Source organism: Staurois parvus, unplaced genomic scaffold (genome assembly GCF_062004578.1).
Source record: "Staurois parvus isolate SC_StPar_1 unplaced genomic scaffold, SC_StPar_1.0 ptg003166l, whole genome shotgun sequence".
Classification (NCBI taxonomy): Eukaryota; Metazoa; Chordata; class Amphibia; order Anura; family Ranidae; genus Staurois; species Staurois parvus.
In genome coordinates, this window is record NW_028320962.1 from 29,117 (window position 1) to 47,470 (window position 18,354).

Here is an 18,354-nt window from a genome sequence, read left to right on the forward strand (position 1 = left end):
CATTCTTCAAAAACTGTTTTGGTGACCCCCACAGTGAACAGAACGACCTCCTGAAAATGGAAAACCAGAAATAAATGAGGAGATCAAAGTAGAGGGAAGAAATCATAGGAAATGTATGCTGACCACATGTAATAAGAGCCCCATGTCAGGTATATATGTTACTCCGTTACCTTCTCATGAACTCATGTAAAGATGGATCTATGGCCTTCCTGGGGATCCACCCCAAATGGAAATGTATCCCCCATAGTACCCCATTTATCCCCCATAGTCAGTGATTCTAGAGGTATATCAATGTGACACATAAATATGAAGCTACCAGCAAGGGGACTCCTCACTTGAAGTAAGATCAGGTCGGGTGGGAATGTCTCTGACCAAACAATCAGAAACAGACTTCATGAGGGTGGCCTGAGGGCCCGACATCCTCTAGTGGCCCCTGTGCTCACTGCCCGGCACCATAGAGCTGGATTGGCATTGGCCATTGAACCCCAGAATTGTCAGGTCCACCACTGGCACCCTGTGCTTCTCACAGATGAGAGCAGGTTCCCCCTGAGCACATGTGACAGACGTGAGAGGGTCTGGAGAAGCCGTGGAGAACGTTCTGCTGCCTGTAACATGGTTCAGTATGACCGTTCTGGTGGTGGGTCAGTGATGGTCTGGGGGGGCATCTCCATGGAGGGACACACAGACCTCTACAGGCTGGACAATGGCCCCCTGACTGCCATTAGGTATTGGGATGAGATCCTTGGACCCATTGTCAGACCCTACACTGGGGCAGGGGGTCCTGGGTTCCTCCTGGTGCGGAGGGTCCTGGGTTCCTCCTGGTGCGGAGGGTCCTGGGTTCCTCCCGGTGCGGGGGGCCCGGGTTCCTCCCGGTGCGGGGGGTCCCGGGTTCCTCCCGCTGCGGTGGGTCTTGGGTTCCTCCCGGTGCGGTGGGTCTTGGGTTCCTCCCGGTGCGGTGGGTCCCGGGTTCCTCCTGGTGCAGACAATGCCTGGCCTCATGTGGGGGGAGTATACAGGCAGTCCCTGGAGGATGAAGGAATTGATACCACTGAATGGCCCCCACACTCCCCTGACCTAAACCCAATAGAACCCCTCTGGGATGTCATGTTGCGGTCCATCCGACGCCGCCAGGTTGCACCTCAGACAGTCCAGGAGCTCAGTGACACCCTGCTCCAGATCTGGGAGGAAATCTCCCAGGACACCATCCGTGGTCTCATTAGGACCCTCCCCCAACGTTGTCAGGCATGCATACAAGCACGTGGGGGCCACACAGACTACTGAGGGCCATTCTGAGTTGCTGCAATGACATTTCACCAACATGGACTCGCCTGCTGCATCATTTCTTCACTCTGTAGGTCGATCATTTCCATTAAACGATGGGGCGTCCTTACGTTCCTCACCCATCCCCCGTCCATGTCAGTATAGAGATCCAGCAGGAGATTCTCTGACCAGTCCCATCACAGTGATCCCTCTCTGACCAGTCCCGGCACGGTGATCCCTCTCTGACCAGTCCCGGCACGGTGATCCCTCTCTGACCAGTCCCGGCACGGTGATCCCTCTCTGACCAGTCCCGTCACGGTGATCCCTCTCTGACCAGTCCCGGCACGGTGATCCCTCTCTGACCAGTCCCGGCACGGTGATCCCTCTCTGACCAGTCCCGGCACGGTGATCCTTCTGTGACCAGTCCCGTCACGGTGATCCCTCTCTGACCAGTCCCGTCACGGTGATCCCTCTCTGACCAGTCCCGTCACGGTGATCCTTCTCTGACCAGTCCCGGCACGGTGATCCCTCTCTGACCAGTCCCGGCACGGTGATCCCTCTCTGACCAGTCCCGGCACGGTGATCCTTCTGTGACCAGTCCCGGCACGGTGATCCCTCTCTGACCAGTCCCGTCACGGTGATCCCTCTCTGACCAGTCCCGTCACGGTGATCCCTCTCTGACCAGTCCCGGCACGGTGATCCCTCTCTGACCAGTCCCGTCACGGTGATCCCTCTCTGACCAGTCCCGTCACGGTGATCCCTCTCTGACCAGTCCCGGCACGGTGATCCCTCTCTGACCAGTCCCGGCACGGTGATCCCTCTCTGACCAGTCCCGGCACGGTGATCCCTCTCTGACCAGTCCCGGCACGGTGATCCTTCTGTGACCAGTCCCGTCACGGTGATCCCTCTCTGACCAGTCCCGTCACGGTGATCCCTCTCTGACCAGTCCCGGCACAGTGATCCCTCTCTGACCAGTCCCGGCACAGTGATCCCTCTCTGACCAGTCCCAGCACAGTGATCCCTATCTGACCAGTCCCATCACAGTGATCCCTCTCTGACCAGTCCCGTCACAGTGATCCCTCTCTGACCAGTCCCGTCACAGTGATCCCTCTCTGACCAGTCCCGGCACAGTGATCCCTCTCTGACCAGTCCCGTCACAGTGATCCCTCTCTGACCAGTCGCAGCACAGTGATCCCTCTCTGACCAGTCCCGGCACAGTGATCCCTCTCTGACCAGTCCCGTCACAGTGATCCCTCTCTGACCAGTCGCAGCACAGTGATCCTTCTCTGACCAGTCCCGTCACAGTGATCCCTCTCTGACCAATCCCGTCATGGACATCTATTCCCACCATGGGGCAGACAGACTCCCCCCTACACAGGAGATCCGGAGAGATTCCCCCAATAAAGGGAACCTGTTCTACCAGCAGGACAAGCAGTGTGTTGGACTGACAGTTCCCTTCCCCCTCCTTCTTGGTCACATGACCCTGGGGGAGGGGCGGGGCTGTGTTATATAGGAGAGAGAGGCTGACACTCTACAATGTTCCTAAGGAAGCTGCTAACACGGCTGGGAGTCTCTGCGACGGAGAGAGCGGCCATGAGCTCCGGTGAGTGCAACATGTGAGGACGAAGTGTGGGGGGCTGAGCCAATGAGAGTATGAATGGGGGGCCCTGAGCCAATGGGAGTATGAATGGGGGGCCCTGAGCCAATGGGAGTATGAATGGGGGGCCCTGAGCCAATGGGAGTATGAATATGGGGGGCCCTGAGCCAATGGGAGTATGAATGGGGGGCCCTGAGTCAATGGGAGTATGAATGGGGGGCCCTGAGCCAATGGGAGTATGAATATGGGGGGCCCTGAGCCAATGGGAGTATGAATATGGGGGGGGCCTGAGCCAATGAAAGCATTAATATGGGGGGGCCTGAACTCAGTAAACTGACATTCTCTACAGAAGTGACTGGGGGGTCATTATAGGGAACAGGTGTACACTGCACCCCACTTTCCCCATAGAAGTGACTATGGGGGGTCATTATAGGGAACAGGTGTACACTGCACCCCACATTCTCTATAGAAGTGACTATGGGGGGGTCATTATAGGGAACAGGTGTACACTGCACCCCACTTTCCCCATATAAGTGACTATGGGGGGTCATTATAGGGGACAGATGTACACTGCACCCCACTTTCCCCATAGAAGTGACTATGGGGGGTCATTATAGGGAACAGGTGTACACTGCACCCCACATTCTCTATAGAAGTGACTATGGGGGGGTCATTATAGGGAACAGGTGTACACTGCACCCCACATTCTCTATAGAAGTGACTATGGGGGGGTCATTATAGGGAACAGGTGTACACTGCACCCCACTTTCCCCATATAAGTGACTATGGGGGGTCATTATAGGGGACAGATGTACACTGCACCCCACTTTCCCCATAGAAGTGACTATGGGGGGGTCATTATAGGGGACAGATGTACATTGCACCCCACATTCTCTACAGAAGTGACTATGGGGGGTCATTATAGGGGACAGATGTACACTGCACCCCACTTTCCCCATAGAAGTGACTATGGGGGGGTCATTATAGGGGACAGATGTACACTGCACCCCACTTTCCCCATAGAAGTGACTATGGGGGGTCATTATAGGGGACAGATGTACACTGCACCCCACTTTCCCCATAGAAGTGACTATGGGGGGTCATTATAGGGGACAGATGTACACTGCACCCCACTTTCCCCATAGAAGTGACTATGGGGGGTCATTATAGGGGACAGGTGTACACTGCACCCCACTTTCCCCATAGAAGTGACTATGGGGGGTCATTATAGGGGACAGGTGTACACTGCACCCCACTTTCCCCATAGAAGTGACTATGGGGGGTCATTATAGGGGACATGTGTACACTGCACCCCACTTTCCCCATAGAAGTGACTATGGGGGGTCATTATAGGGGACAGGTGTACACTGCACCCCACTTTCCCCATAGAAGTGACTATGGGGGGTCATTATAGGGGACAGGTGTACACTGCACCCCACTTTCCCCATAGAAGTGACTATGGGGGGTCATTATAGGGGACATGTGTACACTGCACCCCACTTTCCCCATAGAAGTGACTATGGGGGGTCATTATAGGGGACAGGTGTACACTGCACCCCACTTTCCCCATAGAAGTGACTATGGGGGGTCATTATAGGGGACAGGTGTACACTGCACCCCACTTTCCCCATAGAAGTGACTATGGGGGGTCATTATAGGGGACATGTGTACACTGCACCCCACTTTCCCCATAGAAGTGACTATGGGGGGTCATTATAGGGGACAGATGTACACTGCACCCCACTTTCCCCATAGAAGCCATTTGGGGGGCCTCTGAAGTGGGATGTCCCATCGGAGGTCCTGTGTGGCGACCAATCGCTCTATTCACTGTCCAATCACTCGTCGGTATGATAAATTCCTGGCGTCTCCATCCGAATATCGTCCAATCGGGGGGCTCGCAGCACAGACAGTCTCGTCTTTCATCCCCATCATCTGTCAGGACCCCCCATCCCCCCCCCAGGAAGCTGAGCCGATTCCTCGCAGGACTGTTGTGTCTCCAGGCGGCTCATCAGTGTCAGTCATTGTGACTCAGCACATTCCCGAGTTCCCTATAGAGGATGACAGCCGATGGGTGCGTGTGCATCGGTCACAAGGCGTGTCCTGGAGGTACAGGTGACACCCCATCATGGTCCCCGCAGCGTCTTCCAACCAACGCTGCAATGGTGGCCACACACAGTGACCTGCGATCGCCCCGAACCACTTGTGGCGCCGTCTGCTGGGATTTGTGACTGGAAAATGGAAGATGCAAATCGTTTCCTGATCCGCTCTCGACCCTGAAACGCGGTAATACGCGGCGAATCGTTCATTGCGAAACACCCGCCTCCAAAATGGCCGTACGCTGCGATGATTGGCGCCCTGTGCGTCACGCTGCCATGTCCTGTGCGTCACGCTGCGAAGATTGGCACCCTTTGCGTCACGCTGCGATGATTGGCGCCCTGTGCGTCACACTGCCATGTCCTGTGCGTCACGCTGCCATGTCCTGTGCGTCACGCTGCGAAGATTGGCACCCTTTGCGTCACGCTGCCATGTCCTGTGCGTCACGCTGCGATGATTGGCGCCCTGTGCGTCACGCTGCCATGTCCTGTGCGTCACGCTGCGATGATTGGCGCCCTGTGCGTCACGCTGCCATGTCCTGTGCGTCACGCTGCGATGATTGGCGCCCTGTGCGTCACGCTGCCATGTCCTGTGCGTCACGCTGTGATGATTGGCGCCCTGTGCGTCACGCTGCCATGCCCTGTGCGTCACGCTGCGATGATTGGCGCCCTGTGCGTCACGCTGCGATGATTGGCGCCCTGTGCGTCACGCTGCCATGTCCTGTGCGTCACGCTGCCATGTCCTGTGCGTCACGCTGCGATGATTGGCGCCCTGTGCGTCACGCTGCCATGTCCTGTGCGTCACGCTGCGATGATTGGCGCCCTGTGCGTCACGCTGCGATGATTGGCGCCCTGTGCGTCACGCTGCCATGTCCTGTGCGTCATGCTGCGATGATTGGCGCCCTGTGCATCATGGGGGTTAGGAGGGGGAGGGGGACAAGGGTGTTTGGTGGGGGAGGGGACATGGGTGTTTGGTGGGGGAGGGGACATGGGTGTTTGGTGGGGGAGGGGAACAGGTTGGGATTAGGTGGTGGCGGAATGCTCCTTTAATCTTGGTGTACTTTGTTGGGTGTTCCCTCTGACTCCCCCGGATGGATGAGTCACAAGAGTCTCTATGATGTGGCGGCGGGTGATGGACGAGTCACAAGAGTCTCTATGATCTGTCGGCAGGTGATGGACGAGTCACAAGAGTCTCTATGATCTGTCGGCAGGTGATGGATGAGTCACAAGAGTCTCTATGATGTGGCGGCGGGTGATGGACGAGTCACAAGAGTCTCTATGATGTGGCGGCGGGTGATGGACGAGTCACAAGAGTCTCTATGATCTGGCGGCGGGTGATGGACGAGTCACAAGAGTCTCTATGATGTGTCGGCGGGTGATGGACGAGTCACAAGAGTCTCTATGATGTGTCGGCGGGTGATGGACGAGTCACAAGAGTCTCTATGATCTGTCGGCGGGTGATGGACGAGTCACAAGAGTCTCTATGATCTGTTGGCGGGTGATGGGCGAGTCACAAGAGTCTCTATGATCTGTCGGCGGGTGATGGACGAGTCACAAGAGTCTCTATGATCTGTCGGCGGGTGATGGGCGAGTCACAAGAGTCTCTATGATCTGTCGGCGGGTGATGGACGAGTCACAAGAGTCTCTATGATCTGTCGGCGGGTGATGGGCGAGTCACAAGAGTCTCTATGATCTGTCGGCGGGTGATGGACGAGTCACAAGAGTCTCTATGATGTGGCGGCGGGTGATGGGCGAGTCACAAGAGTCTCTATGATCTGTCGGCAGGTGATGGACGAGTCACAAGAGTCTCTATGATCTGTCGGCGGGTGATGGACGAGTCACAAGAGTCTCTATGATCTGTCGGCGGGTGATGGACGAGTCACAAGAGTCTCTATGATCTGTCGGCGGGTGATGGACGAGTCACAAGAGTCTCTATGATCTGTCGGCGGGTGATGGGCGAGTCACAAGAGTCTCTATGATCTGTCGGCGGGTGATGGGCGAGTCACAAGAGTCTCTATGATCTGTCGGCGGGTGATGGACGAGTCACAAGAGTCTCTATGATCTGTCGGCGGGTGATGGGCGAGTCACAAGAGTCTCTATGATCTGGCGGCGGGTGATGGGCGAGTCACAAGAGTCTCTATGATCTGGCGGCGGGTGATGGGCGGGTCACAAGAGTCTCTATGATCTGTCGGCGGGTGATGGGCGGGTCTGTAGCGTTTATTCTTCATCCTTTGATTCTTCGTGTTGGACAGGAATATTCGGCGGTAATGGCGGCGTTGGACGTGCGTCTGAGTCTCCCTTTCCTCTGAAGTCCGATCTGTGCTCAGGTTGCACTTCAGAGGCTGCTGCCAGGTGGGGGGAAGGTGAAGCGACTCCCCGTCATTGCTGACCTGTGTACATTGCACGCGGTTGGGGGGCAGTTATGTGTATCGCTCGCTACGCGTCGGGTAAACTTCGCCGCAGCCTTGAAGCATCGCAGCCGCAGCGTGTAAGCACCCCGCCCCCGTCTATTGCAGATTGGGGGGAGGAGTTAGCAGGAGGCAAAAACGCAGCTCAACTGCACGTTTCTTGGCCCCTCCTAGCTGCGTGTCTAATCTGAGCCTAACAGACCTGAAGGAGTGATACCTTCCGCTACAGTCCATGAAGAACACTCCAAGGGTCCCACGAAGACCACCATGTTCACAAATCCCTTCCCCCGCCTACTTCTTCCCTTCCCCCACTTTGTTATAATCCCACTAACAGTTGGTGGAATATTTAGTGGCCAGGAAATGTCACGGATGGACTTATTGCCCAGGTGGCCACCTATCACGGGACCACGCTTGGAGCCACTGAGCTCCTGAGAGCGACCCATTCTTTCACCAATGTTTGTAGAAGCCGTCTGCATGCCTAGGGGATGGATTGTATACACCTGTGTCCATGGAGGGGATTGGAACACCCGAATCACATGATATGGAGGGGATTGGAACACCCGAATCACATGATATGGAGGGGATTGGAGCACCTGAATCACATGACATGGAGGCGATTGGAACACCGGAATCACATGACATGGAGGGGATTGGAACACCTGAATCACATGATATGGAGGGGATTGGAACACCTGTGTCCATGGAGGGGATTGGAACACCTGAATCAAATGATATGGAGGGGATTGGAGCACCTGAATCACATGATATGGAGAGGATTGGAGCACCTGAATCACATGATATGGAGGGGATTGGAGCACCTGAATCACATGATATAGAGGGGATTGGAACACCGGAATCACATGATATGGAGGGGATTGGAACACCTGAATCACATGATATGGAGGGGATTGGAACACCTGAATCACATGATATGGAGGGGATTGGAACACCTGAATCACATGATATGGAGGGGATTGGAGCGCCTGAATCACATGATATTGAGGGGATTGGAGCGCCTGAATCACACGATATGGAGGGGATTGGAACACCTGAATCACATGATTGGGAGGGGATTGGAACACCTGAATCACATGATTGGGAGGGGATTGGAACACCTGAATCACATGATATGGAGGGGATTGGAACACCTGAATCACATGATATGGAGGGGATTGGAACACCTGAATCACATGATTGGGAGGGGATTGGGACACCTGAATCACATGACATGGAGGCGATTGGAACACCGGAATCACATGACATGGAGGCGATTGGAACACCTGAATCACATGATATGGAGGGGATTGGAACACCTGTGTCCATGGAGGGGATTGGAACACCTGAATCAAATGATATGGAGGGGATTGGAGCACCTGAATCACATGATATGGAGGGGATTGGAGCACCTGAATCACATGATTGGGAGGGGATTGGAGCACCTGAATCACATGATATGGAGGGGATTGGAACACCTGAATCACATGATTTGGAGGGCGGGGCAATACGTCTGTATGTACATATTGTGTATCTGTATGTAAAGTCCACCCCTCCCCCGTCTCCATCAGGTTGGAGAGAGGAGTGTTCCTGAGACGTGTTGCCATCCCAGAGGAGGCGCCGTGTAGCTTCTCTCTAGCTCCGCCTTCAGTGATTGATCTTCAGATTTTCTGCATTTTTTGTGTATTGTAACTACTACTGCCATTCACTACCTCACCTCCCACCGCCATTCACTACCTCGCCTCCCACCGCCATTCACTACCTCACCTCCCACCGCCATTCACTACCTCGCCTCCCACCGCCATTCACTACCTCGCCTCCCACCGCCATTCACTACCTCACCTCCCACCGCCATTCACTACCTCACCTCCCACCGCCATTCACTACCTCACCTCCCACCGCCATTCACTACCTCACCTCCCACCGCCATTCACTACCTCACCTCCCACCGCCATTCACTACCTCACCTCCCACCGCCATTCACTACCTCACCTCCCACCGCCATTCACCCCCTTCTACTGCCATTCACTACCTCACCTCCCACCGCCATTCACCCCCTTCTACCGCCATTCACTACCTCACCTCCCACCGCCATTCACCCCCTTCTACTGCCATTCACTACCTCACCTCCCACCGCCATTCACTACCTCACCTCCCACCGCCATTCACTACCTCACCTCCCACCGCCATTCACTACCTCACCTCCCACCGCCATTCACCCCCTTCTACTGCCATTCACTACCTCACCTCCCACCACCATTCACCCCCTTCTACCGCCATTCACTACCTCACCTCCCACCGCCATTCACCCCCTTCTACTGCCATTCACTACCTCACCTCCCACCGCCATTCACTACCTCACCTCCCACCGCCATTCACTACCTCACCTCCCACCGCCATTCACTACCTCACCTCCCACCGCCATTCACTACCTCACCTCCCACCACCATTCACCCCCTTCTACCGCCATTCACTACCTCACCTCCCACCACCATTCACTACCTCACCTCCCACCACCATTCACTACCTTCTACCGCCATTCACTACCTCACCTCCCACCACCATTCACTACCTCACCTCCCACCACCATTCGCCCCCTTCTACCGCCATTCACTACCTCACCTCCCACCGCCATTCACTACCTCACCTCCCACCGCCATTCACTACCTCACCTCCCACCGCCATTCACTACCTCACCTCCCACCGCCATTCACCCCCTTCTACCGCCATTCACTACCTCACCTCCCACCGCCATTCACCCCCTTCTACCGCCATTCCCTACCTCACCTCCCACCACCATTCACCCCCTTCTACCGCCATTCCCTACCTCACCTCCCGCCACCATTCACTACCTTCTACCGCCATTCACTACCTCACCTCCCACCGCCATTCACTACCTTCTACCGCCATTCCCTACCTCACCTCCCACCACTATTCACTACCTTCTACCGCCATTCACTACCTCACCTCCCACCGCCATTCACTACCTCACCTCCCACCGCCATTCACTACCTCACCTCCCACTACCATTCACTACCTCACCTCCCACCACCATTCACTACCTTCTACCGCCATTCCCTACCTCACCTCCCACCACCATTCACTACCTTCTACCGCCATTCACTACCTCACCTCCCGCCACCATTCACTACCTTCTACCGCCATTCCCTACCTCACCTCCCACCACCATTCACTACCTCACCTCCCGCCACCATTCACTACCTTCTACCGCCATTCCCTACCTCACCTCCCGCCACCATTGACTACCTTCTACCGCCATTCCCTACCTCACCTCCCACCGCCATTCACTACCTTCTACCGCCATTCACTACCTCACCTCCCGCCGCCATTCACTACCTTCTACCGCCATTCACTACCTCACCTCCCGCCGCCATTCACTACCTTCTACCGCCATTCACTACCTCACCTCCCGCCGCCATTCACTACCTTCTACCGCCATTCACTACCTTCTACCGCCATTCACTACCTCACCTCCCGCCACCATTCACTACCTTCTACCGCCATTCACTACCTCACCTCCCGCCACCATTCACTACCTCACCTCCCACCACCATTCACTACCTCACCTCCCACCACCATTCACCACCTTCTACCGCCATTCCCTACCTCACCTCCCACCACCATTCACTACCTCACCTCCCACCACAATTCACTACCTCACCTCCCACCACCATTCACCCCCTTCTACCGCCATTCACTACCTCACCTCCCACCACTATTCACGCCCTTCTACCGCCATTCACTACCTCACCTCCCACCACCATTCACCCCCTTCTACCGCCATTCCCTACCTCACCTCCCACCACCATTCACCCCCTTCTACCGCCATTCCCTACCTCACCTCCCACCACCATTCACCCCCTTCTACCGCCATTCCCTACCTCACCTCCCACCACCATACACCCCCTTCTACCGCCATTCCCTACCTCACCTCCCACCACCATTCACTACCTTCTACCGCCATTCCCTACCTCACCTCCCACCACCATTCACCCCCTTCTACCGCCATTCCCTACCTCACCTCCCACCACCATACACCCCCTTCTACCGCCATTCCCTACCTCACCTCCCACCACCATTCACTACCTTCTACCGCCATTCCCTACCTCACCTCCCACCACCATTCACTACCTTCTACCGCCATTCACTACCTCACCTCCCACCGCCATTCACTACCTTCTACCGCCATTCCCTACCTCACCTCCCACCACTATTCACTACCTTCTACCGCCATTCACTACCTCACCTCCCACCACCATTCACTACCTCACCTCCCACCACCATTCACTACCTTCTACCGCCATTCCCTACCTCACCTCCCACCACCATTCACTACCTTCTACCGCCATTCACTACCTCACCTCCCACCGCCATTCACTACCTCACCTCCCACCACCATTCACTACCTCACCTCCCACCACCATTCACTACCTTCTACCGCCATTCACTACCTCACCTCCCACCACCATTCACTACCTTCTACCGCCATTCCCTACCTCACCTCCCGCCACCATTCACTACCTTCTACTGCCATTCACTACCTCACCTCCCGCCACCATTCACTACCTTCTACCACCATTCACTACCTCACCTCCCGCCACCATTCACTACCTTCTACCGCCATTCCCTACCTCACCTCCCGCCGCCATTGACTACCTTCTACCGCCATTCCCTACCTCACCTCCCGCCGCCATTCACTACCTTCTACCGCCATTCACTACCTCACCTCCCGCCGCCATTCACTACCTCACCTCCCGCCACCATTCACTACCTTCTACCGCCATTCCCTACCTCACCTCCCGCCACCATTGACTACCTTCTACCGCCATTCACTACCTCACCTCCCACCACCATTCACTACCTCACCTCCCGCCACCATTCACTACCTTCTACCGCCATTCCCTACCTCACCTCCCGCCGCCATTCACTACCTCACCTCCCGCCACCATTCACTACCTTCTACCGCCATTCCCTACCTCACCTCCCGCCGCCATTGACTACCTTCTACCGCCATTCACTACCTCACCTCCCGCCGCCATTCACTACCTTCTACCGCCATTCCCTACCTCACCTCCCGCCACCATTGACTACCTTCTACCGCCATTCACTACCTCACCTCCCACCACCATTCACTACCTCACCTCCCGCCACCATTCACTACCTCCCGCCGCCATTCCCTAGCTCACCTCCCGCCGCCATTCACTACCTCACCTCCCGCCACCATTCACTACCTTCTACCGCCATTCCCTACCTCACCTCCCGCCGCCATTGACTACCTTCTACCGCCATTCACTACCTCACCTCCCGCCACCATTCACTACCTTCTACCGCCATTCACTACCTCACCTCCCGCCGCCATTCACTACCTTCTACCGCCATTCACTACCTCACCTCCCGCCGCCATTCACTACCTTCTACCGCCATTCACTACCTCACCTCCCGCCGCCATTCACTACCTTCTACCGCCATTCACTACCTCACCTCCCGCCACCATTCACTACCTTCTACCGCCATTCACTACCTCACCTCCCACCACCATTCACCCCCTTCTACCGCCATTCACTACCTCACCTCCCACCACTATTCACCCCCTTCTACCGCCATTCACTACCTCACCTCCCACCACTATTTACCCCCTTCTACCGCCATTCACTACCTCACCTCCCACCACCATTCACCCCCTTCTACCGCCATTCACTACCTCACCTCCCACCACTATTTACCCCCTTCTACCGCCATTCACTACCTCACCTCCCGCCATTCACCCCCTTCTACCGCCATTCACTACCTCACCTCCCACCATTCACCACCTTCTACCGCCATTCTCTGCCTCCTGTCATCTTCTGTCTGGGTGACAATGAGGTCGGTGTTTTCTGCTCTTCTACCATCCAGAGGCTGATGGCCGTCACTTCTCCCCACATGGACTCTTCTCTCTGAGCCATGGCGTGGGTGGCGGTACGATCAGTTTATGTAACTCTGTACACTGACAAGTCAAGCTGCTACTTTGCACCCTCCATTTCTGGGGCTTCTTACTCCTCCTTCTTCCTCCTCCTCCTTCTTCCTCCTCCTCTTCCAGGGAATCCGCTTCTTCCTCCTCCTCCAGGGCTTCCACTTCCTCCTCTTCCAGGGAATCCTCCTTCTTCCAGGGCTTCCTCCTATTCCAAGGCATTGTCTTCCACGGCCGCCTCCTCCTCCTCTTCAAAGACTTCCTCCTCTTCCAAGGCTTCCTCTTCCAGGGCCTCCTCCTCTTCCAGGGAGGCCTCCTCCTCCTCTTCCAGGGAGGCCTCCTCCTCCTCTTCCAGGGCTTCCTCCTCCTGTTCCAGGGCCGCCTCCTCTTTTCCTGGGGCTTCCTCTTTTGCCAGCACCCCGTGCCCCATGTCTCTGCTCTATAGCCATGAATTATTGCCTGTTGATGTATATGGGCGCCCCCTCCTGACCAGCCAGGGTGCATGCTTGGATGAGGGTCCCGTATGGAATTTGGGGACTTTGCAGTGTTTTGTGGGATTGACAATAATGTGATATCACATTTATATTCTGTAGATATCTGCGGCAGGTAATTTCTGTGAATTGACCCCACAATGATATCGTCCTGCAGGATAATGACCCCCATTCCCCTTATCATAGGTGGTGTGATCTCGTATGATGAACTCAAGAAGCTGATCAACTCCGGATCCGTCCAGATATACGATGTCCGGAATCCAGAGGAGCTGCAGATAGGAAGAATCCCAACTGCCGTCAATATTCCAGGTGAGGTCACATCCGCCATGTTGTCTGTGGGGTGTACGGTCAGGTTACGTCACATCCGCCATGTTGTCTGTGGGGTGTACGATCAGGTGACGTCACATCCGCCATGTTGTCTGTGGGATGTACGGTCAGGTGACGTTACATCCGCCATGTTGTCTGGGGAGTGTATGGTTAGGTGACATAACATCCGTCATGTTGCCTGTGGGATGTACGGTCAGGTGAGGTCACATTCTCTGTTGTCTGTGGGATGTAGGGTCAGGTGATGTCACATCTGCCATGTTGCCTGTGGGATGTACGGTCAGGTGACGTCACATCCTATGTGGGATGTACGGTCAGGTGACGTCACATCCGCCATGTTGTCTGGGGAGTGTATGGTCAGGTGACGTCACATCCGCCATGTTGTCTGGGGAGTGTATGGTCAGGTGGGGTCCCTGGCTCCGGTGCACATCCTTCATCATACATATGTTGGGGGTTTTGGTGTCTTTCAGTTGCGGAAGTAGAAGGCGCTCTGCAGATGGACGCCGTTGCGTTTAAACAGAAATATAATGTAGAGAAACCAAAACCGGAAGATGACAACCTGATATTCCACTGCCAGCTGGGGCGCAGAGGAGAGCGGGCCACCAACATCGCCATCGGTCTGGGGTTCAAAAAGTACGTCTGTGATACCGATTGTGTGTATTGTCTTCAACCTTCAGAATGGGAGATACATCCATACAGAACCATGATGTACTCCGCGGGGGCGTCACCCAATCCATACAGAACCATGATGTACTCCGCGGGGGCGTCACCCAATCCATACAGAACCATGATGTACTCCACGGGGGCGTCACCCAATCCATACAGAACCATGATGTACTCCGCGGGGGCGTCACCCAATCCATACATAACCATGATGTACTCCGCGGGGGGCGTCACCCAATCCATGCAGAACCATGATGTACTCCGCGGGGGGCGTCACCCAATCCATGCAGAACCATGATGTACTCTGCGGGGGGCGTCACCCAATCCATGCAGAACCATGATGTACTCTGCGGGGGGCGTCACCCAATCCATGCAGAACCATGATGTACTCTGCGGGGGGCGTCACCCAATCCATGCAGAACCATGATGTACTCTGCGGGGGGCGTCACCCAATCCATGCAGAACCATGATGTACTCTGCGGGGGGCGTCACCCAATCCATGCAGAACCATGATGTACTCTGCGGGGGGCGTCACCCAATCCATGCAGAACCATGATGTACTCTGCGGGGGGCGTCACCCAATCCATGCAGAACCATGATGTACTCTGCGGGGGGCGTCACCCAATCCATGCAGAACCATGATGTACTCTGCGGGGGGCGTCACCCAATCCATAGAGAACCATGATGTACTCCGCGGGGGCGTCACCCCATCCATAGAGAACCATGATATTCTCCACGGGGGTGTCACCCCATCCATACAGAATCATAGTATTCTCTGGGGGGGCGGTGTCACTCCATCCATACAGAATCATAGTATTCTCCAGGGGGGGGCGGTGTCACCCCATCCATACAGACCCATAGTATTCTCCGGGGGGGCGGTGTCACCCCATCCATACAGAATCATAGTATTCTCCAGGGGGGGGCGGTGTCACCCCATCCATACAGAATCATAGTATTCTCCGGGGGGGCGGTGTCACCCCATCCATACAGAATCATAGTATTCTCCAGGGGGGGCGGTGTCACCCCATCCATACAGAATCATAGTATTCTCTGGGGGGGCGGCGTCACCCCATCCATACCGGCCCATAATATTCTCTGGGGGGGGGGCGGTGTCACCCCATCCATACAGGCCCATAGTATTCTCCGGGGGGGCGGTGTCACCCCATCCATACAGACCCATAATATTCTCTGGGGGGGGCGGTGTCACCCCATCCATACAGACCCATAATATTCTCTGGGGGGGGCGGTGTCACCCCATCCATACAGGCCCATAGTATCCTCCGGGGGGGCGGCGTCACCCCATCCATACAGGCCCATAATATTCTCCGGGGGGGCGGTGTCACCCCATCCATACAGGCCCATAATATTCTCCGGGGGGGCGTGTCATCTCATCACCTTCCAATAAACACGCAGACCTCCCCGATAACTGGCAGGATGCAGATCTGGTGACGGTGGTCGTCCCGACAAGGAGCCGTCATGGCTACGCATTTCGTGGGCAAAGTCGTAGCTGGTCACTTGTTCATCCCATTCAATGGGGGTCATGATTTCCTGAGCAGAGGAATTCTGAGAGATAAGGGGCCCCTTTCTGCTCCTGTATCACATCGGGGTCACTGTGTGATGTCATAGAATGTCAGCTTATTGTCTGTTCTTCCTGCAGGGCCCGGAACTACCTCGGAGCCTACAAGGAATGGGCTGAGAAGGAGGGAAGATGATGTGCAACCCCCACCGCTGCCACCAACGACAGCCCACTCCCGGGATGATGAAAGAAATACATTGTATTAAATTATACTTTACACAATGCCGGCTCTGACTCCTCCTTCTCCCTGAGATTGACCACACCCACGCGGATCCTCCATATACACAATGTGGGCTCTGACTCCTCTCTGAGACTGACCACACCCACGCAGATCCTCCATATACACCATGTGGGCTCTGACTCCTCTCTGAGACTGACCACACCCACGCAGATCCTCCATATACACCATGTGGGCTCTGACTCCTCCTTCTCCCTGAGACTGACCACACCCACGCAGATCCTCCATATACACAATGTGGGCTCTGACTCCTCCTTCTCCCTGAGATTGACCACACCCACGCAGATCCTCCATATACACAAAGCCGGCTCTGACTCCTCCTTCTCCCTGACACTGACCACACCCACGCGGATCCTCCATATACACAATGTGGGCTCTGACTCCTCCTTCTCCCTGAGACTGACCACACCCACGCAAATCCTCCATATACACAATGTGGGCTCTGTCTCCTCCTCTCTGAGACTGACCACACCCACGCAGATCCTCCATATACACAATGTGGACTCTGACTCTTCCTTCTCCCTGAGACTGACCACACCTATGCAGATCCTCCATATACACAATGTGGGCTCTGTCTCCTCCTCTCTGAGACTGACCACACCCACGCAGATCCTCCATATACACAATGTGGGCTCTGACTCCTTCACCCTGAGACTGACCACCTCCATGCAGATCCTCCATACACACAGTGTGGTCTCTGACTCCTCCTTCTCCCTGAGACTGACCACACCCACGCAGATCCTCCATATACACAATGTGGGCTCTGACTCCTCCTCCTCCAAGACTAACCACACCCATGCAGATCCTCCAGCTACACAATGTGAGATCTGATTCCTTCTTGCTGAGACTGACCACCCCCACGCATAACCTCAATACACAGTGTGATCTCTGACTCCTCCTCCTCCCTGACCACACCCCAGAGATCCTCCATACACACAGTGTGATCTCTGACTCCTCCCTGACCACACCCATGCAGATCCTCCATACACACAGTACATATAATGGTGAAGGGATTCTAGTTTACGACAAAAAAAAAAAATCAACCCCAACCACCCTAGACCCCCAACTGCTGCTCCATGATCGGAATCCTGGGGACACCCGGCTGGTTGAGATATGAGTGGACATCGGGGGGGGGGGGGGGATGAAGGTGTTAATAGGAGCAGAGAGTTTAATAAAGAAGGAAAATCCCCCCCCCCCCACATGTGATGTCACAGCATTGCCTCCAAGCATCCAGCTGAACCATGGAGCGCCATGAAAGATCCAGGACTTCAGACTGTCTGGTGTAAGGGTGGTGGGAGGAGGGGCCTGGGAACTCATGTGGGAGGAGGGGCCTGGGAACTCAATTTGGGAGGAGGGGGCTGAAAACACATGTGGGGGAGGGGCCTGGGAAAGCACATGGAAGGAGGGGGCCGAGAACACGTAGGAGGAGGGGTCCTGGGAGCACACGTGAGAGGGGGATGAGAACAAGGGTGGGAGGAGGGGCCTGGGAACAAACAATGGAGAAGGGGGCTGGCCTGGCAACGCATTTCTGAGCTCTCCGCCTCCTTCTGAAGCCTGGCCACTCTACAGTAATGGGGGGTTTAGAAGTTCTGGGCTGAATGGACTACAAGGATCAGAGTGGCTCCTAATGGGATCAGAATGAAGGACAATAAAAGTGAATGGCGAGAATACGGGACGATAATTGGAGATGTAGAAGAGGGACACGCTGCAGGATCATGGATGGATGTGAGTGGAGCCTTATA

General features: G+C 55.4%; 1 protein-coding gene across 1 annotated transcript; it reads left to right on the forward strand.

The window, feature by feature from the left end:
* Positions 1-2,708: 2,708 nt before the first annotated feature.
* On the forward strand, positions 2,709-16,596 carry LOC149428522 (thiosulfate:glutathione sulfurtransferase-like). The gene is made up of 4 exons (XM_089667307.1): positions 2,709-2,863; positions 13,998-14,120; positions 14,606-14,768; positions 16,456-16,596. The coding sequence occupies exons 1-4, from the start codon at positions 2,797-2,799 to the stop codon at positions 16,508-16,510; spliced, it is 408 nt and encodes a 135-aa protein (XP_089523433.1). The 5' UTR covers positions 2,709-2,796; the 3' UTR covers positions 16,511-16,596.
* The last annotated feature ends 1,758 nt before the right edge of the window (positions 16,597-18,354 follow it).

Coding starts and splice junctions, on each gene's coding strand:
- LOC149428522 (XM_089667307.1), top strand. CDS start 2,797: ATGTTCCTAAGGAAGCTGCTAACACGGCTGGGAGTCTCTGCGACGGAG. Junction 2,864..13,997: donor GAGAGCGGCCATGAGCTCCG/GTGAGTGCAACA, acceptor CCCTTATCATAG/GTGGTGTGATCTCGTATGAT. Junction 14,121..14,605: donor AACTGCCGTCAATATTCCAG/GTGAGGTCACAT, acceptor GGTGTCTTTCAG/TTGCGGAAGTAGAAGGCGCT.